Here is a 27804-nt window from a genome sequence, read left to right as displayed (position 1 = left end):
GGGGCCAGGCTTTTGTTATATCTTCACAACACCAGGTCCCCCTCACTGAGGATGGAGAGTCAGGGCAGAGAAGACATATATATTAATAGCCCCTGTGAATTATTGATGAGCAAGGGTGATGAATTAGCATGCCTGGTCCTCGAACCTGGGCCCTTGGCTAGATCAGAGACATTGAGAGCTGAAAGGCAATTGTAAAGGTCACACATGAACCCAATGCACTTCATTTTACAAATAGGAAAACTGAGGCTCCGAGAGGCAACTCAGGGCCACTGTAACATTAGATAGCTGGCTAGAGAGTGACCCAGGGCCAGATCCTGCCCCGTCCTGCTGCCCTGCACTCACTCCCTGCTACCAAGGCTGGCACACAGTGGGAGACTCGTACAATGTCATTATCAAATGACACCCGCCTTTGCCAGAGGACAGATTCTTCCAGAATGTTCCCATCAGGAGTTTTTCCATATCGCACTAACCAGATCTTTTCATCTTCAACTTCAAATTCTGGAATGTGTTTCCCTCTACTGTGCTAAAATTGTTCTCGGTAACTTTTACCCATTGATTGAATCCTACTTCACTGACACTGGCTATGTGACCTTGGCTGAGTTAACTAACTCCTTAAGACTGATTTTTCCAACACAATTATATTTGAGTGTGGGGGAGGAGGGAAAGGGGAGAGGGAGGAAGGAGGGGGGACTGGGAAGCTCTCACCTAAGGGCACAATGTAAGGTTGTACAGCTCAGCCCCTGGGTGAAGGGCTCAACTACAACCTGCACTTCACCGAACAAATGCAAACAATGTAACCTAATCACTTGTACCCTCATATCAATCTGGAATTTTTTTTAAGAGGCTTTCTTTTCCTTTCATAACATTGGGACTTTTATCAACAATTACAATTAACTTAGCACAAATTTCTTAGTGCAATGCCCAATGCCCAGTAAGTGCCAATTAAATGTTAGGTAAATGCTCATTCCTGGTCTTATCTCAGAGCCAGGATTCTTCCCGCAGGAGGTGTCACTGATGACAGATGTGACTTGCCCATTTCCTGGGAAAGGAAAGGAATGAGGGTACTTGAAACAGGCCTGAGTGGCCCAGGACCACAGAGTATGCTGCGCCTTGGGGGCGGGACACAATTATAAGAGGGACTTTATCTAACAAAGGCAATCAGTGTAACCTAATTCTCTGTACCCTCAATGAATTCCAAACAATAGAAAAATAAAAAGATAAATCCCCTCTAAAACTCCACTCCAACTACTATCCAAACACTACTTCCATGCTAAAATGTTTTTTCTTTTTTTTCCCCGTTTTTGGCAGGAGCCAGGTTTGAACCCACCACCTCTGGTATATGGGGCCAGTGCCCTACTCCTTGAGCCACAGGCGCCACCTCCCATGCAGAAACAGAGAGTGACATTATAAGCAGAGTCTACACCACAAATCAAGGACAGATTACTATGAAAATGGTTTGATAAATTAACAAAAAAAGGAGTGTCCCAAGTGTGGAGGATCGGTGCATCATTTCCCAGCACGCGTGACAGGTGGGGAAGGGCTTTCTTTCCGCTCCGTAATTCTCTAAACCAATGACTTTCAACTGTGTGCTGTGAGAGGATCTTAGATGTGGCTTAAAATTTTTTAAAGACCATTAAATTATTTTTGAAAGAAGTTCAAAGCACAGTGAGTGTATTCTTTTTTTCTTTTACTGTTTCTTTTTTATGTGTGATCAACATCATTTAAGTGTGCCGTGGAACTTTAGCTAAAGGTTCAAGTGTGCCGTGAGATAAACTAGGTTGAAAGACACTGCTGTAAAAGCTCCCATCCCGCAAAGAACACTTCACCGGAGACAGGAGATAGCACTCCAGAGAGAGAAGTTAACAAGCATGGCCCAGAGGAAAGAAGACCCAAACATCCACTTCCATGGAACAAGGTCATCTACGAGGCAGAGAGTGGCAGGAAGGGCCCATGAGAAGCCCGGACAGGAGCTGAGATGAGCAGGTAAGGCTACCCAGAAGGCAGCAAACAAACAAAACAAAACAAAACAACACAGCCCCACCCATGAAGATGGCTTCTAGCAGAAGAACAGAAAACAAGGAAAATAGCGAGGATGTGGAGAAACTGGCTGGGTCGTGCAGTGTTGGGGAGACATAAAAAGGTTCGGCTTCTATGGAACACAGTACAGCAGTCCCTAAAAAACTGAAAATACAATTACCATGGGATCTGGCAATTCCGTTTCTGGGTCTATAATCACAAGGACTGAAAGCAGGGACTAGAACAGATATTTCTATGTCCCACGGTCACAGCAGCAGTAGTTCCAATAGCCTAAAGGTCCTAGTAACCCACTGTCCTTGGCCAGATGAATTAACAAAATGTGGTCCGGGATGGTGCCTGTGGCTCAAAGGAGTAGGGCGCCGGCCCCATATGCCGGAGGTGGTGGGTTCAAACCCGGCCCTGGCAAAAACTGCAAAAAAAAAAAAAAATGTGGTCCATACCTACAATGAAATACTACTCAGCCTTAAAAGAAAGAAATTTCTGACACATGCTGTGACAGGGAGAATCCTCCCTCGAGGATGTGAGGCTCCATGAAAAAAAAAAAGCCAAATGCAGTCTGATTCCACTGATGTGAGGGGTCCAGAATAATCAAATTCATAGAGACAGAAGATAGAGTGGTGGGGGCCAGGGCAGGGGGCACAGGGCACAGGGAGTTGTTTAATAAGTGCAGAGTTTTGGTTTTGCACGACAAAAAAGTGTTATGGATAGATGAGGGTGATGGTTGTCCAGCTATGTGAATCTATTTGATGTCACTGAACTGCATACTTCAAAATGGTTTTAATCTGCTAAGTTTCGGGTTACATATATTTTACCACAATGGCATTTTTTTAAAAAAAAAATGGAAAATAATGTCAGAACTCCCCTCTCTGCCCCCCACCACAAACAACTGAAGCCCAGATATTTTTGAGTAAACCTTGGGATGGTAGTCATTCTGTTATTCATTTTGCTTCTAGGAAAAAAAAAAAAAAGACCAAATACATTCAAAATGGTCCTTCTGGAAACAGAGCTCAGAAATATTTGAGACCAATATCACAAGACAAAAGACTGAGATATTTTGCATTTGAGTAATACAGTGGACCTGAGTTTTTGTTGTTGCTGTTACTGTGTTTTTGGGGTTTTTTTTGCAGTTTTGGCCGGGGTCAGGTTTGAACCCGCCACCTCCGGTATGTGGGGCAGGCACCCTACTCCTTTGAGCCACACGCACCACCCCTATTACTGTCATTTTAATAGAAAACACCACACCACGCCCAGGGTGCACATGAATGGGACAATCTGCAAAAACTCAAAAGGAAACTTTGCCCTCTCTACCCATCTGATGTTTTATGGGGCCTGCAAGGAGTAATAAGGACTCTCATTCCTCCTCCCATGTCATTAAGACTGTCCCTAAAATCCTCTCCTCATGAATCACCGAGTTAACCTCAGAAATCCATGGATATTCAGAAGAAGCTTCCAGAGAGAGGAGAGTTTGAAGAGAGCACAGCTCACAACAAACAAGGCTGAAATAGGGCTCCCCCCCCCCGCCCCGAAACCACAATGTAATCAGTGCGAGCCTGTTTAGTTTTATGTCCCACACAGGTCTTTGTAGACAAATCTAGGCTGAAGACCATTGTTTTTGTATTGTACTATTCTGCTTTGGGTTTGTCTGTACAGGGACTCTGGATTTTTGCCCTAAAAATTAATCAACATAAACACTACTCCCCGCCCCCTCCACGCACACACAGGCTCACACTTTCACACAGAAGGCAGGCTCTTCCAGCGGCCCCTGACTCAGCAGCACGTAATGCAGGGCTGTGCATTGGCCTGGCTTTTGGGAGAGGGGCGTGGTTGCCCAAGAATTCACAAAAGCATGCCAGAAAAAAAACAACTGAAAATGAAAAACAAATTTATATTTCTAGAGAGATTAAGGCAGGGAGTAATTTAGCAGGGAAAAACCCTCCAAGTCTGGGGTTTAGTCTTGGGGAAGTGGAGAACTACACCCTTAAGGGGAGAGCCTTTATTATAAACTCCAAAGCTTTTAATTAAGGGACCACAAGGTAGGGCAAGCTATTTGTTATATTGCAAGTGGCCTATTGGAAACTGAATACCTACTGGGATGTGGTCACAGGAACACACTAAATAATCAAGTTGTTTTGTGTTTGAGCTGGAAGCATCTCAAGTTGGTGTGGTAAGGCTGGCTGTCTCATCCCGATCAAAAACTCCACTTGGCCATTGATGACATTAAGGTCATGTCCAAGATGAGAACTTTTTCCCTTCCCATCCCCCTCTGTGTCTTTGATTAATAAAAATGGAAATACAGCTGCATTATTACTTGTTCATTACAGTCTGGGAGGCAGAATCTTGCCAAACCCTGGGATTACCCAGGAAAAAAAATAAAAGAGGCCCATGGTGGCAAAAAGTTTGGGAGCCATGCGTGTGCCTCCCCTCCCTTCCCCTGAACTTGCACAATTCCAAGGGAATAAACAGGCTTCCCGGGAGCCGGGGCTGGAACGTACCTGATGTGTAAGGAAAGTTGAGAAGGGGTAGGAGATAATTAGTGGGCATTATAGGAACAAAGGCTAAAGACCAGAGTTCTATATTTACTGAGAGGAAATCCAAATAGACGACTTTGCACCCATTTGGTGCTTACGAGGGAACTTGACACCTCCACGTTGACAGACATTGAACCCGGGGACCAGATGCACAGTTCAACCAAACCCCTGGGTGGCACAAAGCTCCCTTCCCACCTCCAACAAATAGAGGCCAGACTCATGCCCTTTCCCTTCCAAGAATGAAGGCAAGAAATGGAGAGGTAAGCCCCAAAGACATTCGGAAGCAATAAGACAACTTTTCAGTGAGGAAATGATTACCTTCGAATGAAAGCCGTACCCAGAAGAAAGCGGAGCGCATGCATCTGTTTATAATAAAATGGGTTCTCTTAAAACCTGATACTGGTCAATTTACTGTTCCCTTTTGTTGTGCATTTCCACATGCAGACCCGCAACATTTCGGAAGTAGCTTCTATTTCCAGCAACGCAGAGGCCACACTGGGCTGTTTTACTGGATACAGGAAGGTAAAAATACCTGCCATGGTCATACAGAACTCCACGATAGACAGCCAAGATGCAGTCCCCACCACCTCAGAACAATTTAAGGCATTCCAGCACAAACTATGAGGCGCACCCAGTGTGAAAACCTTTTCTTTCCACGGATGTAAAGAGACTGCTTTTTTGGCAGATGTAACATGCGTCATGGAGAAAGAGAACGTGAGCACATTCAGCTTTGCTGGGAATGCAGGTTACACGCAGTTCTTTAAAGTAAGAACCTCTGTGACGCACAGAGTCAGTCCTTTAGGCGTGCACCCAGGAGATGCAAGGTGCAGGCCAGCGCGCAGAGGTTGGCAAACATTTCTAAAGCTGGTTTACAGGGGATTTATTACAAGAAAAGGTGTAACAGGCACGAGGTCAGAGGACCTGCTAGAAAGAGGAGCTAAAGTTAGTGAAAAAGATCAAAGATTGGTGAGCTCAGTATGTATGGTGGAAAGGACAAGATCTGAGTTTAGGCAGCTTCCCAGATGCTCCCAGTTCCTCAGAAGATCTGGGAAGTAGAGAAATGAGTAGGTTCCACTCGTCAGGGAGGACAGAGAGAGAGGATGATGAGGTTGTGGCCGTGAAGAGCAGCACAAGTCAGGAGCAAAGACAGATACCAATGTGAAGCCAGCAGACAAACTCATATACACCATGCAAGAGAAAGACTCCATTTAATTCAAGTTGGGAGGTGGGGGGAGGAGAGGAAGGGAGGAGGAAGAGGGAGGGGAATTGGGGTGCTCCCAGCAAATGGGCAGATGGGAGGGTATACAGCACACCTCCTAGGGGTGGGACACAACTACAACAGGGGCCTCACCTAACAAATGCAAACATTGTAACCTAATTGTTTGCACCCTCATATTAATCTGAAATTTTAAAAAAAAAAAAGTAAAGAGGGCTGTGCCCCAGGCAGCTGTGCAAGTCTTGCCACCACTCTGGGTTCAGTTTTTTCATCTATAAACTGAGAAAGATGACTGACCCCAGAGTCTTTGCAATTTTGTATATTTAAGCTTCTCTGCACTGTCAAAAAAAAAGAGAGAGAGAGAGACCAACCCCAAATAGATCCCTAAAATGCCGTTCGCCAGAACTTCCCAAAATAGCAAAGACACCATCCACATCCAACAAAAATTTTACAAGTATTTGCTTGTCACCCTCATCCAAGCATCTCAAAGAACACCGCAAAAGTGCCGAAATCAGCAGCAGCCCACAGTGCCACCCAGCCCACCATTACACCTCTGAAGATCAGAGCTGCTGGGTGCTTTGCCCAAGGTCAGAAGCTACGGCAGGATCAGAATTCCAGCCTCCTCAATTCCTAAGGCTATGCTATACTTTCGACAAAGAAACCAAGCTGGCTTTCTGGGAAGAATGCCAGAGGTTCCGTTCTCCCTACTGAGAATTCGTTGGAATATTGGAATAACAACTTTGGAGACTGTGGTCTCTCCAATCCATTTCAGGACCTGGCTAGAAATACGAAAACCCAAAGAAAGCAGCAATAGGGAATTATTCCGTTTTTTAACGAAAGAGAAAAAATTAGGGGTGGGAATATGGGGTTTCTTAAAAATTACATGATTGCTGGAAGTTAATTTGGTATTTCTTCGTTGGTTTGTAAGTTCTGTTTCCAATCACAAAAACAGACAGCTGAGGATGGCTAAATCACATTTCAGTGAATTAGCATCTTGTCCCAGAGAATCTTACCCATTCTGAATATAACAGAACCCAGAATGCAACTCTCCACGGTAGAAAGAAATCTCCCTTGGTGCAACAGAGAGCTTGTCATAATCCTTAACGGTAATCTAAATGGATAGTGTTCAACTCAGCAGCAATCCCTGAGAATGATAACTTGGGGTATACCACCTCTTCTAGAAAACTGATTGAAACCATACCCTGCCAGAGGAGAGAGACAGCATCATTGACCATCCTTTATCCTATACACCCCTTATCAGGCCAGAATTAGGGTACCTGAAAGAGAATCCACTGTGGATTTAGAGACACAGGTTCCAAAGGAAGATTCGGACTTCTTCCATGAAAGGCCAGCCAGCAGGAGATAGCCCCTGTTGGCCCAGCATACTGTGTTCAGAAAACATGAAACCAACTTTGCAGCAAAGCCCCAAGTGATCAGTCCTCAGGGTTGAGTTCCATGAAGGAAAGAAACCAAAAACATCTTTTTTCCCCTACCTGTCGATGATGACAGGGTCTGAAGGAGTCTCGTTTCGGTTTCCACAGCTTTTCTTTTCACAGCATCGACTGCAGATCGGGAAGAAGCCAGAAGAAATTAATTTGTTAAATCAAGAAACTTTAATGAGCACACAACGTAAGAATGTTCACCAAAATGAATCTGTCCAAGGTGGCTTCCCAACTATAAACTACTGGAGGGCAGAATTTCTGACCATGTTTTATAAAAAAGCAAATAAGGTGAAAAACGTGGACCCTGAAGCCAAAATATACTCATTCCGATTCTCACTCTGTGACTTACAAGCGGGCTGATTCTCGGCAAATCACAGCTTTCCCAGAAGCCATATTTATAATCTGAATCTCACATGATTGGATTTTAAAATCTACGAGGTAACTTCCAGTTTGGTGTTCTATTATTTTATGAATGTATACATTAAGTCTTCATATCTCAATAAATATTCAAAAAAAGAAGGGAAAGGAAAATGTATAAAATAGACTACAAGTAGCTGCCTATGCTATTATACATACATAAACTGTATTGAAATCACATCTTTTTCCAGAGAACTTGGTGCACGTAATATTTATTCATTCACTCATTTCTATCATTTTAGAGAACTATGGAGTACACTTTCACACAGGAAGAAATAAAGGCAGAGAGATGTAGAGTGGTATCCCCAATAATTTCCACCAAGTCTGAAACAGAAGTGGCACTCTGCCATTTCTAAGTTCCAGTCCTGAAAACTCTACTTCCCAAGACTTCCTCCCTGCAAATCACTGGGTACCTGGTGGACAAGCCCTCAATAAATGCTGGTGGGATTAGCTGAGGGGATGAGATAAAGAAGACCCCCTAGATTCTAGGGCCTAGAGGAACGATAACAGATAGAAAGTACTCCAAAGGTGAGCAGACAGCAAACCAATGCCATCCAATGGGTATCTGCTTGAAAGACCTAGAGACATGGGGAGACCAATGGAAGCCTGGTGGTAAGGAAGCACTGGGGAATCAGTATCCCCCCCACACACACCATGTTACCCACGTGCTGCTTGTTGGGGCCACAGACTTCTGAATACCTCTTGGCTCATTCCAAGCACGTGGGCCCCTATTAGCTGCAGCTGGTTAAGGATACGGCCTTGATGTAGCTTCTCAGAAAATCATTTTCACCCACCCCGGTTGGAGAATATGCCTAATGAATGGTAATAATCACCAAGTTGTATGTGAGTGCTACCCTTCCCATGACCGTTTCTCTGTAACTTAAGTGTGACGTAGTGCCCCAGAAAGAGCTGTCCTGAGAGCTGGGGTTCTGGCGTCTAAGCTATCGCCAACCAGCTGCATGAATTCAGTCAAATCTCTCTAACCCCTCTGGACTTTTTCTTTCTTACATATAAAATGAAAGTGTCGGGTTAGATTATCCCTAGAGTGTAAGTGCGTGTGGCTCTGGGATCCCATGAGGAACCTTTAGCCAAATGGCAGCAGGGACCCACAGGCCTGGCACCAGCCCGGTCCTGCATTTGCTTTGTGGCTCCCTGCAGTCCGTCTGAGCCCTCTCTGATCCTCTGCAGAATTAAACAAACTCAATGATAGTAATAATAACAAATATTTTTAAACATTTTAAAACCATTTCATGCAGGGACGTGTGGATTAATCGGAAAACAATTCTACCATCCTCAGAAAGTGAAATATACTTGAGAGGTGCTAAAATACGTTCACGAAGCGGGCACGATTGAATTTAATCAAATTAGTAAGAAGGAAAAGAAAAATGGTCTCACTTTCTTAAATAGCAGAGTTGGCCACTGGGACTTACTGAAATAATATTTGGCCTTTGAAATTATATTAGGTCTTAACTTTTAAAATTTCAATCCACCCTAAGATTAACACCAATAAAAATGCAGACCAGCTGCTCTCCCACCTTCCAGAGCTCTTGTCTGTCTTCCCAAGTCCCCACCCCCACCCCGGTTCTGTCTCCCACCTCTCCTGTTTCTGAAATATTGCCGATGTCCACATAATACCATTGCAACTCAGGCAAAACACTTTCCTTAACAACACAATTTCCAGAGACCCATCCGTGCTTCTTACCAGAGACCTTCCAGCGAGATTCTCCTCTGACACTACAGCAAAGCAACCTAACCCCAAATATATGTGCAATTCCAGGTGTAACCTAATTACAGGAGCGTGCACAGTCAGGATGTGCCAATCTGTTTAATTTGGGGAGGAATGATTCTGAGGAGGCAGAGTAAGTTTGCAAAATTACTCAGCTGAATTCAGCTGCTTTCCACGGGGGTTTTCTCTGGAGGAAAAGACAAACAGATAGGAACATGAGCCTGGTGCTGGTATAATATGATTGTGGGGGAACAGCTTGGGAGGAAATGGCATGCAAAGAAAAATGCAAAGAAACTTTAGGATCCAGCCTCCATTTTCCAACAGTAATATTTTTAACTATAATCTCGAAGGTTAATACTCAGCACAGAAAATATATAGAAAACGCTCACTCGGTCGTGGAACTACTATAGTGAAGATATGAAAATAATAGAATCTAGTTGTCTTGACCCCATTTGAGCCCTTCTTAAAACTTCTCTGGGTCTCTACATCAGCCAAAGCAAATTCTTTTTTCTCTTTTTTTCTTAAAGAAAAAGTCTCATTAATATATCCTAGTTAGTCTTCGTTTCTTAAAGGACATTCAGTCCCCATACCAGCAGTATTAGCACAAGGAAGGGGAAATGGGGGGGGCTAAGAGGTTCATGAACCCACATTCCCCCAAACCCTGTGAACAGTTATCGCCAAGGAACTGGATTTCTCAGATGACAAACTCAGTTCTCCCTTCCCTTTGCCACATAGACAAAGCCCAGGTGCACCAACTCCAGGTTCAGCTACTTCAGTTAACAGGCTTCAGGATTCCTAACAAGCAAGCTCTAAATCTGAAGTTCCTGATAAGTGCTTTTTTCTTGAAACAAAAAATGACTATAAGATGGGTGGGGGGAGAAAAAAGAAATAAAGAAAAACAATGAACTTGGACTTGGCCATAGGCTAAGATTGTGTTCCTAAGAACCCTAGAGAGGCTCAGAGGTGCTCCCCTCCCCACCCGCCATGAATAAAAATGAAAGCTGCTCCTCTCTTTCTGTCTGGCTTGGTTTGGTTTATTTTATTCTAGTACTTATTTGGAGAATCCTTTATTTAAAACACTCTCAACTTGCTCACAGGCCTCTTTCGGCCTCCCTGACTCTGCCTGATGTCTTTGAAAAGAGAGAGAGAGAGAGAATGAAACAAGTGTGGGGGTGGGACGTGAGGGAATATGAGAAATTTTATCGCAATCCTGACTGGTACCTGCGTTTTTTTAGAAAGGAAAAAAGGAGGAGGATAAAGGGCAGTTGGGGGAGGGGGAGAAGCCCCGGCCTTAGACAGAAGATGGGATGACCGGTCAGCCAAACCGTGGCTTACGACAAACTAATATGTCCCTTTCCCCTCCAAAATTGTTTTTAAAATTCAACCCTCAACTTTCAAAAATCTGTCTCTAATTTCAAACTCAAATAAGCGCACAGCATGGTGGCTTTTGTTGTGTTTTCTTCTCCCCAACTCCTCCCTGCGATTGCATAACAAAAGTGTCTAAATTCACACCATCTGGCCGATAAAGACACTGGCCCCACTGCCCGGCTGGCCCATCTGATTAGTGCCCTGTCTAGCCTGCGCCTTGTGGCGGAAAGTCACAGCTGTGAGGTTTGCTCAAGCTCAATACAACTCTGTTATTAGCCAGCTGTAGGCCTTGAGACGACTTCTGTTCAAATTATAATATCTTTTAACCCTCTGAGCATTGAGGGCTCAGGGGTGGCTGGCAGCGACATAACAACTAGATTTCTCCTGGCTCATAATTGGCAAAATGAACCAAAGAGGGGAAGAGAGGAACAGAGACAATTGGGGAAGGGAGAAAAAGTTATTCCTAAAGAGATTTATTTTGTCCTTTTGCTTCATCCCCCCCCCCCAGCTAAACACTAATTTATGAGCCTTTTACTAGAGATTACAGAACATAAAAGCATTGGGGGAAGTTCCCAGGTATACCAGATAGCTGCATGCAAATTGCAACTAAGGACGGGCAAGAACCCTGGAGGAACAGGACATTAGATTCATTCCAAAAACACTGACTGCCACAGTTGACTCCTAAAATGTGAGAGAAGGAACTTTTCCCCCCTTCCTGGAGAATCGACCAGCTCTGATAGATTGGAGGAAAACTTCTCCTTCAGATGCATCCAATATTTGCCATCACCCATCTCTACACACACACACACACACACACACACACACACACTCTGCAGACAGCACCCATCCAATGGATCATTTATTTACCCGTAATTAATATTTGTTTTAAATTCTAGTTTGGGAAGAAAATAGCAGAGCATCTTCCTAGGTCTCCAATGCAGAGAAGTTACAGTGCATTAAATTTTTATACTGTGTTACTAATGCCGACTAAACTAGAGGCTTTAAAAATTGATGCTGCTACTTAAACAGCATAAAATGCGGAGGATTTGATTGGGCTTAAAAATAAAAATGTCAGCCTTAACTACAGCTGGATGGGGCATGAAAGTATTATTTAAAGTGATAGAGATAATTCATTAGTCAATGGGCCATTTTTGGAGTTTTGTTTTTCTTTTCTGTTCAGAAAGTAACCTCTCCAAACCAAGACATTTAAAAGCATAGAGAGGAATTTTTTTTTAAATCTTCCCTTTAATTAACCGACCAAATCACAGCGTTCTGACTATTTAATCTCGTTATTACATGCAAGTATATCTTAGAATTGTAGTTTCTTTCTGAACAAACCTATCAAAGGTCCCTGGGATAAGGAAGTACCTCCCTCCCTAGTCCTTCACCAAATGCCTCACCCACTCAGCAAGGAAACTGAGGCCACTGGCAGACTTGAACTTTGCATTTGGAAAGTTTGTTTTCCTAATAGTTGGTTAAAAGCAAAATAAACATGTCCGATTGTTACGGTTCTTTCTGACTAGTCTGGGGAGAAAGACAGGGCTTTGGGGATGGCCTGCAGTTACCCCAAACTAGAAGCTTGCCCACCTGGGACCCTCCCCTCCCTGCCTGGATCCATCTTTATACCAGCAGTCCCTTCTGACCTAAGAAACTGCCCAGACAGGTCAAGTCACAGGAAAAGTGACCTCACCCCCAAATCACAGATGCGCGCCTACATGCCGGGAAGCACCCCCCAAAACGGCTGCTTCACCCTCCGGTGGTCCCCCCATCCCATTGTGAGTCCTTTCTGGGCTCTGACTAGGTAACTCCACAAGTGGCCCTCCTGGACGTCTACCAGAGCAGGCCTGGCAGGAACTGAGCAGTCACCAATGGGTTCAAGGAAGGTCCCAAATCCCAAACCCAACCTGGGGCCGCCCAGCTCTCTCCCAGCGCTGCCACAAACCAGTGACCGTGGAGCATTCCAGGTGCCCAAGGAAGCACCTTCCACACCATAAAGGTAAAATCCTGAGTCCTTCTGGTTCTCCTTTCCAAGTCCTCACAGACTGACATGCCCTAAGAAACTTGCCTTAAAGAGGCGGCTTGGAGTGGATCTGCCCAGGGCCCTCCCCACTCCAGACCACCCCCTTCTGTGCCTTCAATCCCAGAAAGTTAGCTGGCTCACCCGTCCAGCCTTCCAGCCAAGCCCCAGAGAAGGCGGTTCTTACCTGCACATCACCTCGTGTGTCAGGAGCACTCGGCACATTTCTGGATTTTTATTCTGTCCCTCGTAAGCTATGGGCTGTGAAAGGGGTGGGGGCAGGAAGGGAAGAAAAGGAGAGGGGTGGGCGGACAAAGAGGGGACTTTAGAGCAAGAACAAAATCTACATCCCCTCTCAGTCCCCGTCACCTCATTAGGACTTGCCCACAGCACAGAGCCTGGGCAGCTGCTGGGTTGACTTCAACTGAAATTACAGAGAAGTTGGCCCCAGTCAGGACATCATTCCTGGCAAAATGGGAAAGTTTGGGGGACTGAATCTGCAAATAATTGTTTCCTCTCTTCTTTTTGTCACCTCCCCTGCCCCAAGTGTCTTCCCAGGCCTGACAAAAACATGTTAATTGGTGAGAGAGGAAAAAATTTTTCCTAAGTGGACAAGATGCGGTGGACGCAGAGGGGAGCGGAACGTGGAATCTGACCCGCTAGAGGAGGAAGGTCAGAGATGAGAGGGGATGGATTTGGCACAAGCAGGGAGGAACCAAGTGGCCTCCTGGCTCACCTGCTTGGTGACAGAGTCGATGAGCCTGACGTAGAGGTCCTGCTCCGTGCGGACGCCTGCGGGGAAAGAGACCCGCTGGAATCAAGGACCCAAAGCCCTTCCCGGCGCCCCAAACCCGTCTCCACCGCCATGGGCTCCAGGCCGACCCGTCCTGCAGGTAGAGACCTCCAACCTCCAACTCCAACCCAGCCTCCCGTCGCCTTCATGTCCCAGATCCACCCCATCCCAATCGCCCCGGCAAGGTCAGCTGCCGAGACTCCAGCGAGCGCCGCCGCGCACGCAGAAGCCGCAGACGCGCGCCAGCCCGCCGGGCGCTCACCGTTGCTGTAAAGGAGCTGCAACTTGTAGTGGGTTCCATTGTTGGTCTTCTCGTTGCCTTGCTCCTAGAAAGACAGGCAGAAGCGCTAGATTCCCTTGCTTTCCAGGCCCCCGAAAAAGAGAAAGCCAGGAGAAGCGCCCGGACCCCATCTCCTGTTGCCTTCCTCCCCCACCAACCGGCAGATCTCTGCAACCCTAACCAGCCCCGAGCCAAAGGGCAAGAATGTGTGCCCTTCAGGTGGCTGTCCTACGAAACTTGCCCCAGCTCCCAGCCACTGGACCCTCCTCAGCCCCCTGTCCTTCTCCTTTTAAAACGTCCTCAGAAGTGCAGCCCCTGAACCACACAACCGGACAACGCGCCAAAGCTGCCTTTAAACAGGCCCCACCCTGTCCAACCGGCTCTGTCCTGCCCTTCGGAAGCCCCTGGCACTTGCAAGGGCAGCGTTCTGACCTCTCCGGAGAGGAATGAGCCTGCGGGGGCAATGAGCTCAAGGACTGAGTTTCAGGTTCAAGAGGGACTTTGGGAAGTGCTTGCTCTAAAGCACACACTGCACAGCTGAGGAGACTGAGGCCCGAGAGGGCATTTTCCTTTGGTCACATCTGTTTTCCAGCCCCCAGATACCGGCTGGAGTTTGGAAGAGGCAGCCTTGGAGGGCAAGAGGAGAGCAGGCAGGGCGGGAGCAAAGCCAAGGCTAGTCTGTGGGGTTCCGTTTAGTTCTGACCCCAGTACTGACTGATTTGACCCACTGTGGTGGAGCTGGCAGGTGCAAGATAATTAAAATAACCCAGAGAAAGGCATCAGTGGCCCTGGGTGTACTTTTAAATTATGATCTAGTTGGAAGGGCATTTGGGCCGTGATCAGTCCATAGCAGGTGCTAAGGACCCAGAGGTTCCTACAGCACTCAGTGCCGAGAGGGGTGGTAGGAGGTTCAGGAATCCACTGATGTAGAGGCGTGGGGTGAAAAGCCTCAATTTATCATCCCTGATGATACGCGTGGAAAAGTGTCACGAGTGACAGATGGAATCTTTAGTGCTCTGCAAGGAGGGAGTTATTAGGCCCGGGTAAGGGGGTGCTTACGGGGCACTCACTTTGTCGTTCTCCACAAAGTCCACGAAGGCTGTGCGCTCGATCTCCACTGGCTGCCCCTGCCTGTCGTAGAGCGCCAGGACAAAGTGAAAGAAGTTGGACTTCCTCAAGTTGGAGGGAGGCTGCTTCTCAAAGTGGGCCCGAGACAGGGCAACCCCGCTGCACAGGAAGACACGTGGAGAACACCAGACGGGAAGGAGAGAAAGACCCGCTGTTACTATGGCACTCAGGCAGCACCGCGGAGGGGCAGAGATCCAGGTCCTGGGTCCAAGGTCCTGAACCCTTGTGGTCTTTTTTAAAATTCGGGTTAAGAAGCCGAAACTCCTTAAAGGAGTTGCAATGGCTATGGAAAATGGGAGAGATGAAGGGTCTGGTGACAGAGTTGACACCAGGGTCGCTGCCACCACTAGGGTTCAGGCTCTTGGCATCCCGCAGCCAGCCGGGCCTTAAGTGGAAACCAAAGGACCCTCTGCACACGGAGGCCTGGGGGGGGGTCCCTGAGCCAGTGGCCTGTGTCCTATACCGTGGTCATCCTCTATCCCCCCTCTCAGGACTAGATCACAAAACTGGATCACAAAGCAAAGCCAGCACCTGGGGTTAGGGAAATAAGCGCCTCCTTTGCTTTCAAAGAAGTGAGGCTTTTGCTCCCTCTTCATTTGAGTTACCTGTTCTGTTGCCACTTCCCACAACACCCCTGACACTAACTCTCCAGAAGGGAATGGAAAAGAACCTGGCAAGGACGGGAGCAGAGGCGGCGTGCAGGCAACCCAGTGCCCAAGTCTGCTTCCCACGCGCCTCCCCGCACTGCTTCCCTCGGTCTTCCGAAAAGTTGTGCCCGGGACAGAGGCAGGGCAGAATCCCCACAACCAGCACCAAGAGGTTGACAGAGGACAAGTGACACTAGTAACCGTCGCCTACACAGCTGCTGGGCGTGGAGAAGACAGAATGTTAATCAGAGAACACCCTTGTCGAGGGCCAAGGCAATCCCCACCCAGAGTTTGCCCGCAGCGCCAGCTAACATCGCTGACGATGAAATCCAAGGTGGGGGACTCGGGAGGCGCCCTGAATTCAGCATTGAGTGCGTGCACACATTTCCCTGCTGACCTGTCTCGGCCAGGACCAAACTTGCTACCAGATCACTTTTAACCCCGAAAGCCTTGGGACTTGGGACGCATGGGAGCGCATAGATGGCTACAGCTGCCCCGGGCGCTGGGGTCGCCCAACCTGTACTCTGGTGCTAAAACACTTTCACTGTTTTGAAGCTGTACCATTTTGGCTAGAATCCCTCCGCTCAGACTGCTGCGTCCAGCTTTAACAAACTTTTTGATCCTGGGAAGGGGAGGAAGGTGGGTGAAGGCGTCCGTAAGGAGCCCGGGTAAGGAAATACGGCGAGGAATCGGTCAGTGCTGCCTATTTCCGTCGGCTTGCAGCCCAGCTGGACCCCAGACTGTTTGTGGAAGCCACCACGGCGATGCGATGCGGCGTCTGACCCACAGATACCAGAGCATCCCTGACCCAGGCTAGCGGGAGGGAACCTACGCCGGCCCAAGTCCCAAAGCCCCGCGACTTCTGCCTCCTCGCCTCCAAGGGTGGCAGCCGCTTCGCTCTATCCGGGACACCAGGCCTGTCTGAAAAACCGGGTAATTTCCGTCTGATGCTGGTCCTTAAAGAAGGACGACCAGGAGGGCGAGCGCAAAGGCGAGAGGTCCTGGGTTCTTCGGGGGTAATAGGTCTGCCTTTAGTAGACAAGGACGTGGAGGCCGCAAATCACAGCCCAGCAGTGATGATGAGGAAATGGGACAGAGATGTCTTCTTAAGGTGACATTCTGGACCTGACGTTTACTGTCTCAGCACGCGGACGCTTAGAAACAAAGTGAACTTCAGGGAAGCGCAAAACTAGAAGCTAGTGACCCCTGCGCCTGTCCGGCGACTGGTCTCCTTTCCTCATCTCTTCTTCTGAGACTTCTTCTGCAGCTATTACTGCATCTTTTCTCTTTCATCTCTTCCCCCCGTCTCCCGGGCTCCGAACTTCTGGCCCAGTGTTTTATCTCTGGGACGGACACTCCAGCCTGCCCGCCCTCCTGGAGCTGCCGGCCGCCAGCGCCTTCCCCGGCAGCCGCTCCGGCCTCTCCGGCTCCTCCGGCTCCTCTCGCCGCCGCCACCATCTGGCCGCGATGCTCCGGGGCTCCAGGAACCGCCGGGCAAGATGCGGGAGGAAAGGCTCTCACAAGAGGACTGGAGAAACCCGGAGTCTCCGGGAAGCCACTCTCTGCTTCCGCGGCCAGTTTGGGTCCTCTCTCTCTGGGCCAAAGTAGCTCGCAGGACTCTGGGTTTAGATGCCAGACTTTTTATTTTTCCTCCCAAAGAGGAGAGTGTGGGGGAAGAACTGGGGAGAGGAACACAAGCGATCCAGGCCGTTAAGAAACTCGGGTGCTGGTTGCGGTTAAGTGTTCCCCTGCCTGGAGCTACCTGCTTGCCCGAGGGCGAGCCCCAGTGCGCGGGGCAGGGCGACAGATGGGGGGTGGGGGCAGAAAGAAAGGGAGAGTGAGATGAGAAACAGAGGAGGGCAGACACAGAGAGACAGAGACAGGAAGAGTCAGGGACTTCGAGAACATAATAACTGTGTGGCCGTCTCAGTTACCTCTGCGCAGCGACATTGGCGTCCACCACTCCGACATTCCGTACCCAGGACCTGACCGAATCCATCTCGGCACCCAGCGATTTCTCTTTCAGAGCCGGTCCTCTTCCTAAAGTATCTTGAATCCCAAACATTTAAAAAGTCTGATCCTCTACGGTTGCTTTAAAAATAAGAGTTACAACACAGTCTGACTGTTCCCAATGCTGCCAGAAAACCGTGTCCTCCAAAGCAATCCAAGAAAGGCGAGCAAGTGCCGAAGTTTGAGTCTCTCTGGGAAAAAAATATATATATATATATAATAATAACAATCCGTCCTTTTTCCCTCGAGAGGTGCGGACTGATGCAGTCGAAGTTTACGTTTCTATCCGCTGCAAGTTCAGATCTGCCGCCTCAGCCCCTGCATCCTTCCAGATGCAGTGCTGTCTCCTGAAAGTGATCACAATTTTGAAGCATCACCTGTTCTGGGAGAAACTGCAGGAGATTGATGGCTGCCTAATCTCTCCCCTTCCTCCTGGTCGCCCCCCCCACCCTGCTCCTCCCCACCGCTCCAATTTAGAAAAAAAAAAATCCCCAACAGGATCAGTTGTAAAAGGAAGGGGAAGACCCGGAGCAGAGAGGAGGCGGTGGCTTCGAGCGCCACAGAGCCCGGCTGCAGTCGCGCGCGGGCCCCATGAATGGGTTACTACGGCCCTGGCCGCCGGAGGCGGAGCCGAGGCCCGCTAAGGTGCCTCATTTGCATGGACGCTCGGGATTGGCCAGCGGCGGACGAGCCGAGCCGACGTCCTCGGGCGGCGCGCGCCACGCTTTGCGTTGTCGGGAGTCCGGGAGGTGAAAGGGGACAGAAAGCTGCGGGCGCCGCGTCCTTGCCCGAACCCGGTGTGCTAGCGTGCGCTGGATGGGGGAGCCCCCTCCCAAGCCCCTGAACTGACTTGGGGCAGACCAACCTGGCCCCGCGGGCTGGGGACACGCCGGCTCGGCCTGGCTACGGGAGCGGGAAGCCTCCGTGGATCCTGCCTCAGTCTAGATGTAGGTTTTTTGTAGCCTGCTGGGGGGCATTTTCGTTCCTGGAGTTCGGATCTGTGTGCGTGTTTGTGAAGGAGCGGAGAGTGGGACCACGTGTACTTATTTTCTGTGCAAACTTCCCCTAGAGCACCCAGCTTCCCTGAAGGGCTCTCCCAAGTCTCCTGAAGAGAGTTCCAGGGTGACCCTCAGACTTTGTGTGAGGTTTGCAAGTTGTTGACAGAGGAGGTTGTAGGGACGAAGGTGGGGCGAGGTGTGCACGAGAGGGGCTCAAGTGCTGTTCAAATAAATAACAGCGCCGTGAAAAACGGTCGCAGAGCCTAGGAAAATGCCAGCATCGGTGCACGGGAGGGGTGGCTGACAGATCCTGACCCGCTGGGCGCAGTCCCGCCAGCGCCCCCTTCCCTTTCCTCACGGTCCCCTGGGCCCCAGAGCGGCGGGAACAACGGGGATCGCGGAAATTTCGCCCAGGGCGCACGGTGGCAGCAGTCTGGTGGCCGGGAGGCGGCGGCAGCAGCAGCAACTCCGCTGCCAAACAACTGAAACCCTAGACGGCTTTTTAACTCCGCCGGGCAGCTCGCGGTGCCTATTAAAAATCCTCCTGGCTGGGTGTTATTTTCTTGCTTCTCCTTTTGTATTCTGATCTGTGCGTAGATCCGCTGCTGAAATGTAGAACACCAGCGCGAAAACAGATTTGAAGACAATGAATGCAAATCTGTGCTCAAAGGCCATCTGCCATGGAGGAGACAATCAGCTGTTCGCAGTTCGAACCACTGCGCCCGAGTCGCCCGGCCTCATTACGGAAAGGGCATTTGCGAAAGCCTGGATCACACTCGGCAGACTTTCCCCCAACTTAGGACTCAGATTAGAGCGTTAGCTGACTCCGGCGCAGACCCCTTAGGTGTAGGTGAGCGCTCAAAAATGAACTGCGAGAGTTTGCCGCTAGAGGACACAGCGCCCAGCAACTCGCTTGCATTGGCGGACAGGAAGCTTGCACTTTCAAAAGATGCGGCTCTCTTGAGAAAGGGACGGGTCCAAGCGGCCACCTCACCCTGGGGGCAAACTGCGGTGTCTACTGCGGAGATTCGCTTGAACTTCAATAGGGGTGAGGGACGGCGAGCTGAACTTCTCTGCACAGAGCTCTTCACAGATCCTGGGTCCAGGGGCTGGAGTCGTTTATTTGGGGGGTCGGGGGGTATAGAAAAGGTTAACCCCCCCGCCAACCTCTGCGTTTGTTGATTGTGACACCGGTATCCAGAGTTCTGGTTTGGTCCACAGAGTTAGACCAGGAGGGGCGAGGGGAAGGCATCCAGGGCGATCACAAAATGGAAGGGGTGGGTTGTGTAAAGCCAAGTGCGACAGGAGTGTCCGAGGAAAGAGGGCAGGTGAGAGAGAAATTTGTAGGGATGACATTTTCTACCCTGTTTCAACTTGACAATTTCAGGTTTTATGGGTAATTTTCGGTCTCTGCATAAACTAACCACCTGGAATCTTCTACCCCGGCCCTCACTCTTTATAAATCTCTCTGAACCTCGAGTACCTCCCTCCACTCCCTTCCCCTACTAGGGTCTGAGCCCAAGGGGCCAAGACCTCGAGAGTACGCAACAACCTGCACCCTTTAAACACGTGCAGAGGGTAAGCTTGGTGATTTTTTTTTCCCCAAGTAGCTTTGATCGGCTGCACTTAGACATTATCCAGAAAAGTGCGCAGTGCACCCGCCGGAGGGGCCGCGCGGGTCAGCTGTGAGCCTGGGCTAGGCGAGACAGTCTGCCCCTCAGGCACAGGTTGGCTGGGGTTAAAGGGCAAAGCCGAGGTCCAGGACGCCAGCTTTTCTTGCCGGTAACAGCTGCCACCCAAATTATGCCCCTCAGGAAACCAATGAATTGCCGCCTTCACCCTGTCCCTTGTTGCGGGTCCTAAAACGGACCGCAGCGCAAGGAGGGCGCCCTTCCCCGCCTCTACTTCCAGAGACCAGTTCAGGGGCCCTGGACCTGTTGTGAGACCGTTTGGGGGAGTCAGGGCCCCGAACTTTGACAGGTTAGGGGCGGCACCGCTCTGGCTGAGCTAAGGGCGCCCTCCTTGCAGGCATGCCGCTAGGGGCTGTAAGGGTAGCTAGGCACCGGCGTCTAAGTTCCCTGACACCAAAGCGGAAAGACGGATGGCATTGGGCCCAGCAGCGTCGTGTTTTGGCCACCCCAGTTGGGTTTGATTACGTTTGTTTAGGTTTGGGGGAGGAGTGGGTAGAAAGTTTGCCACCAACGCCAAAAAAAAAATAGTCTTGGTTGGGGCCAGAGTGAGCAGCCTCGGCTGCTGCCTGGGCGTTCGCTCCAGTCTCTATCGCCTCCTGCTATCCACAAACCAACCTCCCTTTCCAACGTGCGACACCACACCCGCCGGAGCCGAGCAGAGGCCGGCAGGCGCAGCTGCCGCCCGGGGAAGCCCGACCTGGCGGGGGGTGCGCAACCCGCGCGCTCTTTAGGCTCCAGCCTCTGATCTTCTTCCCGCCCCTCCCCTGGGTCGAGAAAAATCTAAAATGAACACTATTAAAATTCTTCACGACGGCCTGTTTACTCAAAACTGGGGTGGTTCGTGACGGGTTCCGTCTTTTACCCTGACCGTCTTTTGTTCACTTTACCAAATAAGCCCCCGGGTTTGTTTTTGTTTTTTTCCCAGTTCTGCTCTCACATCTGCACCTCACTGCTCTGAGTTCCACTCCCTTCTAATTGGTTTTAAGGCCCGTGTGCCCCATCTCCTCCCGTCCAGTATACTGGGCACCAAGTCTCTCCTCTGGATAAGAGGTTCAGAAATTTCCCTTAGAAACTGCTCTCTGGGGGGCCACGTTCTTGTCCTGCGGGGCCCTGGGGTGAATACACCTACGACCTTCACTTTCACCCCCACCTTCACACACGTACCGTCAATGCACCCCAACGCTCAGAGCTGGAATAAAAAGTTATACAGGAAATTCGATCGGCAAGGCACAGGCGATCCGGGTTCTGTAAATGAAATAAGTGGCAAGTCGCCGTGGCCTCTCTTCGGTTGTGACTTTTCCAATTTTGGTTTGTTTTTGTTTTTGTTTTTTTAAGCTGCAGCCTTTGCTCTCCATTGTCCGACCAGAGTCCCACAGAATATCTAACTCACAGCTCTTCCTAAAATGATATATTTTTTAATATTCGACTTTATTAATTCTCCAAATTGCAACTTTGGCTTTTCCTCCTATACTCCATAAATGAGAATTCCCTAGCGAGAGATGGGGAAAAGAAACTACTTTATTCATAAAGCCCTGGCAAAAATCTCATGAGGACTCCACCCTGGATACCAAACATTTCCCTTCTAGAACAGTTTGGTAAGAAGCGGATTCTCTTATTTTGTTTTTTCATAGTGAGGGAGATTCGAGTGGGAACAGCTGCATAACCACTGCGGCTGGAAGAATGTCTGACACGTGGTGATGTGTCCAGGTCACCGCAGTGAGTTTGTCCAAAATGGACTAAAGGACCTAATCTTTGCACCCTACCTCTGGGCAACCCCAGAAAGTCTTCCTCCTTTTCTGTCCTTTGTTCCTCCTCCCCTCAGCATTCCCACTCAGAAATAGCCTCCCTTCCCATTCCCTTATTCCAGTGCAGAGCCAGGGAACCCGAGCCCCGAAGTAAAAAAGCAAAGGTCAAGGGAACACATTCTGGCAGCCACAGCCACGTGGGGAGTGTGGGCTTCAGAGCTGAGCCCTGGGGCAAGGTGCGAATGGCGGCCTGGGGAGTGTGCGTGGGGTGGGGGTTGGGGGGCAGGCTTTCTGGACAGAGCAGTGACTGGAGGTTTGCGTTTCCACGCAAACCTGGGGACCGGATTTCCCAGGTAGTTGGGTCGGTCAGCATGAGAGTCAAGCTCCTGCTTGGGGCCATGCCAGAGTCAACCGGCCATGGCAGTCCGCTCCAGAAACCTGTGCACCAAGGCGGTGGTATCTTTGTCATGTAACCACAGTACTTAGGGCGCAGTGATCTGGGCCCAAATTCACCCGCATGAAGAGGCTAAGCGACCAGGTCTTCAGGAAAGGTTAAGACTAAGAGAAGACTGGACTTTATGGGGCACTTCCGGGGTACAAGGCACTGCCAACATTTTCTCACCCTTAAACTTGACAGCAACACTTCAAGTGGGATTAATCTGCCCCCATTTTACAGAGGCGTGAAATAAGGATAAGAGATGACAAGGGACATCTTAGCTGGTAAATAAAGAAAAATGACCCTCGCCAGAAGCCTACTGATGCAATCGGAAGGCCTTCAAAAAAGAAAAAGTTACAAGCGACTTTCTTCTCTGTTTTTTAAGTTGAGGGGAAACGCAGAGCAACTTTGAAATGCCCCCCTGTTCGTGGTGCTTCCCGCCCCCCGCCAGCCGGCAGGGCAAAGCCCGCGGGACCTCCCAGCTCCCTCCCGGCGCGCCGCGGAGGTGTGAGCGATGTGTTGATTATTCACGTTTTTGCCGAGCGCACACGCTGCCGGGCTGGCGCCGCCACATTTCACACGTACACGCACGTGCACACATGTACACGCGCTCGCCCCGGCCCTGCGCGCACTCGGCGCCCCAGCTCCCGGCGTCCGCTCTCCGCCAGGGCCCAGGGGTGACAAAAGGCTCCCACTCACTGCCCCCACACCCCGGCTGCCTCTTCCTCTAAGGTCCCAGAAACACAGCCTTGGCTTCCAGACCCACTTTTCCTGTACATGTCGTATTAGTCTTCCCAACTCCCCCTCCCGGATTTTGTGGCGAGGGCGAGCTACCACAGTGGTACCATCTACAATTTCACTCCGCTCAGCTCTAGGCGGCCTCCCCATCCAACACGCACACCCCCCAGACAGGACCCTCAGGTGGCAAGAAAGAAAATTGGAAGAAGCCCTTGAGTACAAGGCACGCTTTCAAGACGTCTTTAACGGTGTAACGTGGAGTTCTAACTATGAGATCTTCCCAAACACTCCTCAAGGCCTAAAAATTCCATCTGTGGCTCAAGGAACTCCACCGTCATCCGCGCACGTTCCGGGAGCCAGACCAGCATTCTGGGCGGTGGGTCCAAACCCCCGCCCCAAGAGAACTTGATCTGCCACTCTGGGCCACACCTTAATTCCGCCCTCCCAAGGGAGAGAGCAAGCCAGGATCTCCCGGCTGGAGGACATAGGGGTGTCCCTGCGTTGGGACAGTCCCAGGCGCGGTGATTGGGGCAGTGCTGGTCTTGCCACATAGAGGGCGCTGTAACAAACAGAGCGGAAACCCTCAAAACCCCTGGCACTTGCTGCGGGTCAGACTAGCTTGGCGGTCTCTGTAGTCCCGCCCCCAAGAGAAAAGCTTCCAACTTTGGTTTCCGCAGACCCAGGTCTGACCTTGGCATTGACCGGTGAGGTTTGGGGCATTTGATCTGACTCCTCTAACCAATAAAATGGGGGTGTTATTCCTCTGAAACTCAGTTTCCTTACTAGTAAAAGGGAGACAGTTACTCCCTAGAGTTTCACTTGCCTTAGGTATCCGGCACGTAGTAGGTGTTTAATAAACACCTTGAGACTCGCTTGAGACTGCTTGCTTTCCGCAGCTGTATGTGTAAAATGAGCCTGGTCTAGCTACTTATTGAACTCGCTGAGTCCTTGAAAGTCTCCTCCTTTGCGGGTGGACGGTTTTTACCCCTCGAGATTAAGATTATTGAGATTAAAGTCCTGACTTGTCTTTACATCTCCTTGACCTGACCCGGTGCCTGGGTGGAGTCCTGGGCGCTCAGTATTTCTTTTTTTAAACAGAATTATGTGTAGGAAATGGCTTTGGAAGCTGTTTCGTGCCTGCAGGCGTCAGAGGACATGGGAGGGACCCGCGTGGGGACCTCTCTCGCAGGAAGAATGTGGCTTCCTTCCTGGGAGTCTGCGCTGGGGGCTCAGCGCTGCCTTTTGCGTGTGGCAGTGAGCAGGTGGTACCCAGAACACTAGTGCAGTTCGTGACGCGACCGCGGCAGGCGGCGGTGAGCTGGGATCCATCATGGAACTCGCTGGAGAATTGAAGAAGATCGCCAGGACTTCTGGAAAGCTCCTTCGGTTTGGGTGACAAATGCCCACGGATGAGCAGTTTGCAGAGGGGACAGCCTCTTTCCGTCCAGAGCCCCCCGGAGAAAGAGGCGAGGTCTCCGGAGAGCTGAGCTCCCCAGCAGCGCTTGCCAGAGTCCGCATTAAACGAAGCCAGCGAGGAGGGAAGCTGAGAGGCAAGGGATGGAGTATGAGTCAGCCTGGAGGTGGCAAAAAGGAAGGGGGGAGATGGGGAAGAGGTGAGAGGGTCTGCAATTTTCCATTCCACAGAACTAAAGTCTCCTAGAAATACCCTTTTTTATTTGCACCGTCTTTTATAGAGAGGCAATGCACAAGTATTGCAGGAAAAAAACCATAAACAAAAGACCTTCATAACCCCCTCTAATCTCAACGTAAGTAACTATTTTAATATTTGGGTATGTTTTCTCTCAACCTTTCTCGTATTCATATCTGTCTATACAGGACTCTAAATGGAGGCACAGACTATACGCTGATTTGTAAACCTTTTGGCTCACCCTATGTAGCACATTTTCCCATCCTGTTAAATATTTTTGTACAGGGCGGTACCTGTGGCTCAAGGAATAGGGCGCCCGCCTCCTATACCAGAGGTGGTGGGTTCAAATCCGACCCAGCCAAAAACTGCTAAAAAAAAAAAAAAAAAAAAAAAAAGCCTGGCCCTGGACAAAAATTAAAAAAAATAATATTTTTGTACAGTAACATTTAATATTGGCATAGTATTTCATTTTCCATGCCATAAATTGTTTAACCCATCTGCTATCATTAGAGAGTTGTTTCTAATTCTTCCCCATTATAAACAACTCTGTCACAAACATCTTTGTGCTGAAGATTTTCACACAACTATGATCCTTGATACAGATTGACAAATTGGCCTGTTAAAAAACTACACTTACGGCTCAGCACCTGTGGCTCAAGTGGCTAAGGCGCCAGCCACATACACCTAAGGTGGCGGGTTCAAATCCAGCCCGTGCCCGCCAAACAACAATGATGGCTGCAACTGAAAAAAAAAATACCCAGGCGTTGTGGCCGGCACCTGTGGTCCCAGCTACTTGGGAGGCTGAGGCAGGAGACTCGCTTGAGCCCAGGAGTTGGAGGTTGCTGTGAGCTGTGATGCCACAGTACTCTACCCAGGGGGACAGCTTGAGGCTCTGTCTCAAAAAAAAAAAAAAAAACTACACTTACACTCCCACCAGCAATACCTGAGATTGCCTTTTTGCCTTCACCTTCAACCTTCAATCCTTGACGTGTTCTCTTGTTATTTTAAAAAATTGCTGTTTAATAGATTAGAAATGTCCTTTGGTGATTTTATTTTACTGTATAGTTTGTGAATTTCTGGTTAGGGAAAATTGTTTTTCAGACCCTTTTTGGACAACGTACATCTTTGGGGAGTTACAAGTTCCTATTAGAGATACTGAATTTTAATTGATCATCTGTTGCAGCTCATTTTTCCAATCTTTGTTTGCCTTTAATTTGGGGCCAGCAGATACATAGATGTATTTCATTTAGAATGTTTTCATCTACAAATACCAAAATAAATGATCAACAATGGTTTAAGCAATAAGACATCTCTTTTTTTAGACACAGTCTCACTCTGTTGCCCAGGCTAGAGTGCTATGGGGTCAGCCTAACCCACAGCAACCTCCAACTCCTGAGCTCAAGCAATCCTCCTGTCACAGCCTCCTAGAGCGCTAGGATTATAAGTGTGAGCCACTGGAGTCTGGCCAAGATATTTAATTTTTTCACATACCAAGAAGCCTGGAGGTAGATGGCCCCAGGTAAGATGTAGCACTCACTGATACCACATACCACCCTGGTTCTTTCACTCTTCACAATGTTCTGCATTTGAAGTTTCAAGTCTCATGGTTCCTGGCTGGGGTGGTAAATAGAATGGTCAATGCAACAGCATCATAGCACACATTCAATATTATTATTGATAATAATATGATTATTGTTGAAATATAGGAAAGTTGTTTATATTTATCTTTCAGACAGAGTCTCATTTTGTCACCCTGGACAGGATGCCATGGCATCATGGCTCACAGCAACCTCAAATTCTTGGGTTTGAACAATCCTCTTGCCTCTGGCTCCTGAGAATCTGAGACTACCAGCACCCGCCACTACACTTGGCTAGTTTTTTCTATTTTTAGTAGAGACAGGGTCTCACTCTTGCTTGGGCTGGTCTTGAATTCCAGACTCAAGCAATGCACATTGCTTACAGTGCTAAGATTATAGGTTTGAGCCACCATACCCAACCTAGTTGTTTTTTATTCATTCAATCATCTTACATCTTATGATACTTTCTTAAATGATTCAGTTAGACTTTCCAAATAGATAACTGTATCACCTACTTGATAATTTGTATCATTTTTCTTTCCAATGATTTATTTTACTTATTTGATTGCATTGGCTAGGACCTCTAATACAATGGCAAGTAATAGAAGCATTTAGAGATAAACTTTATTTATTTTGTACCTGAGTTTTATGGATAATATTTATCTTTCATGTTCATTTGCTTAATCTCATGCACATGGGATTAACTTGTGCTAATTACAGACTAAAATAATGGTTCAGAATCTGTTTTCTCCATTCAGTGAGCTAATTGAACCATCATACCCCACTGTGTTTTGAAGAATAGCTACCAAACTTGAACAATTTTCTGAAAGATTTTACTGAGAACATCTTCTAAGAAGTTGTCAGTCTTAAGAGTCTGATCATATTAACTGGCACTTTTTTATTGTATTTTTCTGTAAATTTCTCTTCCAAGAGAAAAGCCTTTGAAATGACTAGCTCAAAAACTTTCCCCGTGGCACATCTGAAATACAGCTTTGACATGTGCTTGTAATCAATTTTTTTTTTATAGAAGTTGCTTTAATAACAACCTATACAGTTCTTCAGTTCTTTATGTAGCTACATTTCTTAGTTAACTAAAGTATTTGAGCAGTTTTTTGGAAATGTGTGATATTAATCATTTTTACAACATTACTGCCCCCATTACAGTTTTGTTTCAGAAAATTCCTAAGAATTGTTCACAATCATTTTACAGAATGGTTAAGTGTTAGCTTTGAGTATTTTCATTCTCATTGAGATGACAATTGCTTAACTCATTTAAAAGTGTTATTTTTTGGCTCGGCACCTATAGCTCAACCGGCTAAGGCGCCAGCCACGTACACCTAAGGTGGCAGGTTCGAATCCCCA

At 48.6% G+C, this 27804-nt stretch overlaps 1 protein-coding gene across 5 annotated transcripts in view; it reads right to left on the bottom strand.

Annotated features, from left to right (window-relative positions):
• Positions 1-17932, bottom strand: part of EBF2 (early B cell factor 2) — a 192527-nt gene extending 174595 nt beyond the window's left edge. For 4 of the 5 annotated variants that reach the window (XM_003793953.2, XM_003793955.2, XM_003793956.2 and 1 more), the window contains exons 1-6: positions 17534-17932; positions 14895-15051; positions 13807-13870; positions 13488-13543; positions 12939-13012; positions 7275-7343 (exon numbers count right to left, since the gene is read on the bottom strand). In XM_003793953.2, coding sequence (XP_003794001.1) covers positions 7275-7343; positions 12939-13012; positions 13488-13543; positions 13807-13870; positions 14895-15051; positions 17534-17664 — 551 coding nt within the window. In that variant the 5' untranslated portion in view covers positions 17665-17932. The remainder of the gene's footprint in view (positions 1-7274; positions 7344-12938; positions 13013-13487; positions 13544-13806; positions 13871-14894; positions 15052-17533) is intronic. The other variant, XM_003793954.2, reaches the window with a different exon arrangement.
• Positions 17933-27804: the final 9872 nt, after the last annotated feature.

This window comes from Otolemur garnettii, unplaced genomic scaffold (genome assembly GCF_000181295.1).
Source record: "Otolemur garnettii isolate 467f Iridium unplaced genomic scaffold, OtoGar3 scaffold00074, whole genome shotgun sequence".
In the NCBI taxonomy this organism is placed as follows: domain Eukaryota; kingdom Metazoa; phylum Chordata; class Mammalia; order Primates; family Galagidae; genus Otolemur; species Otolemur garnettii.
The sequence above is the reverse complement of the archived record's forward strand: the minus strand, read 5'-3'. Positions and strand labels throughout refer to the sequence as shown.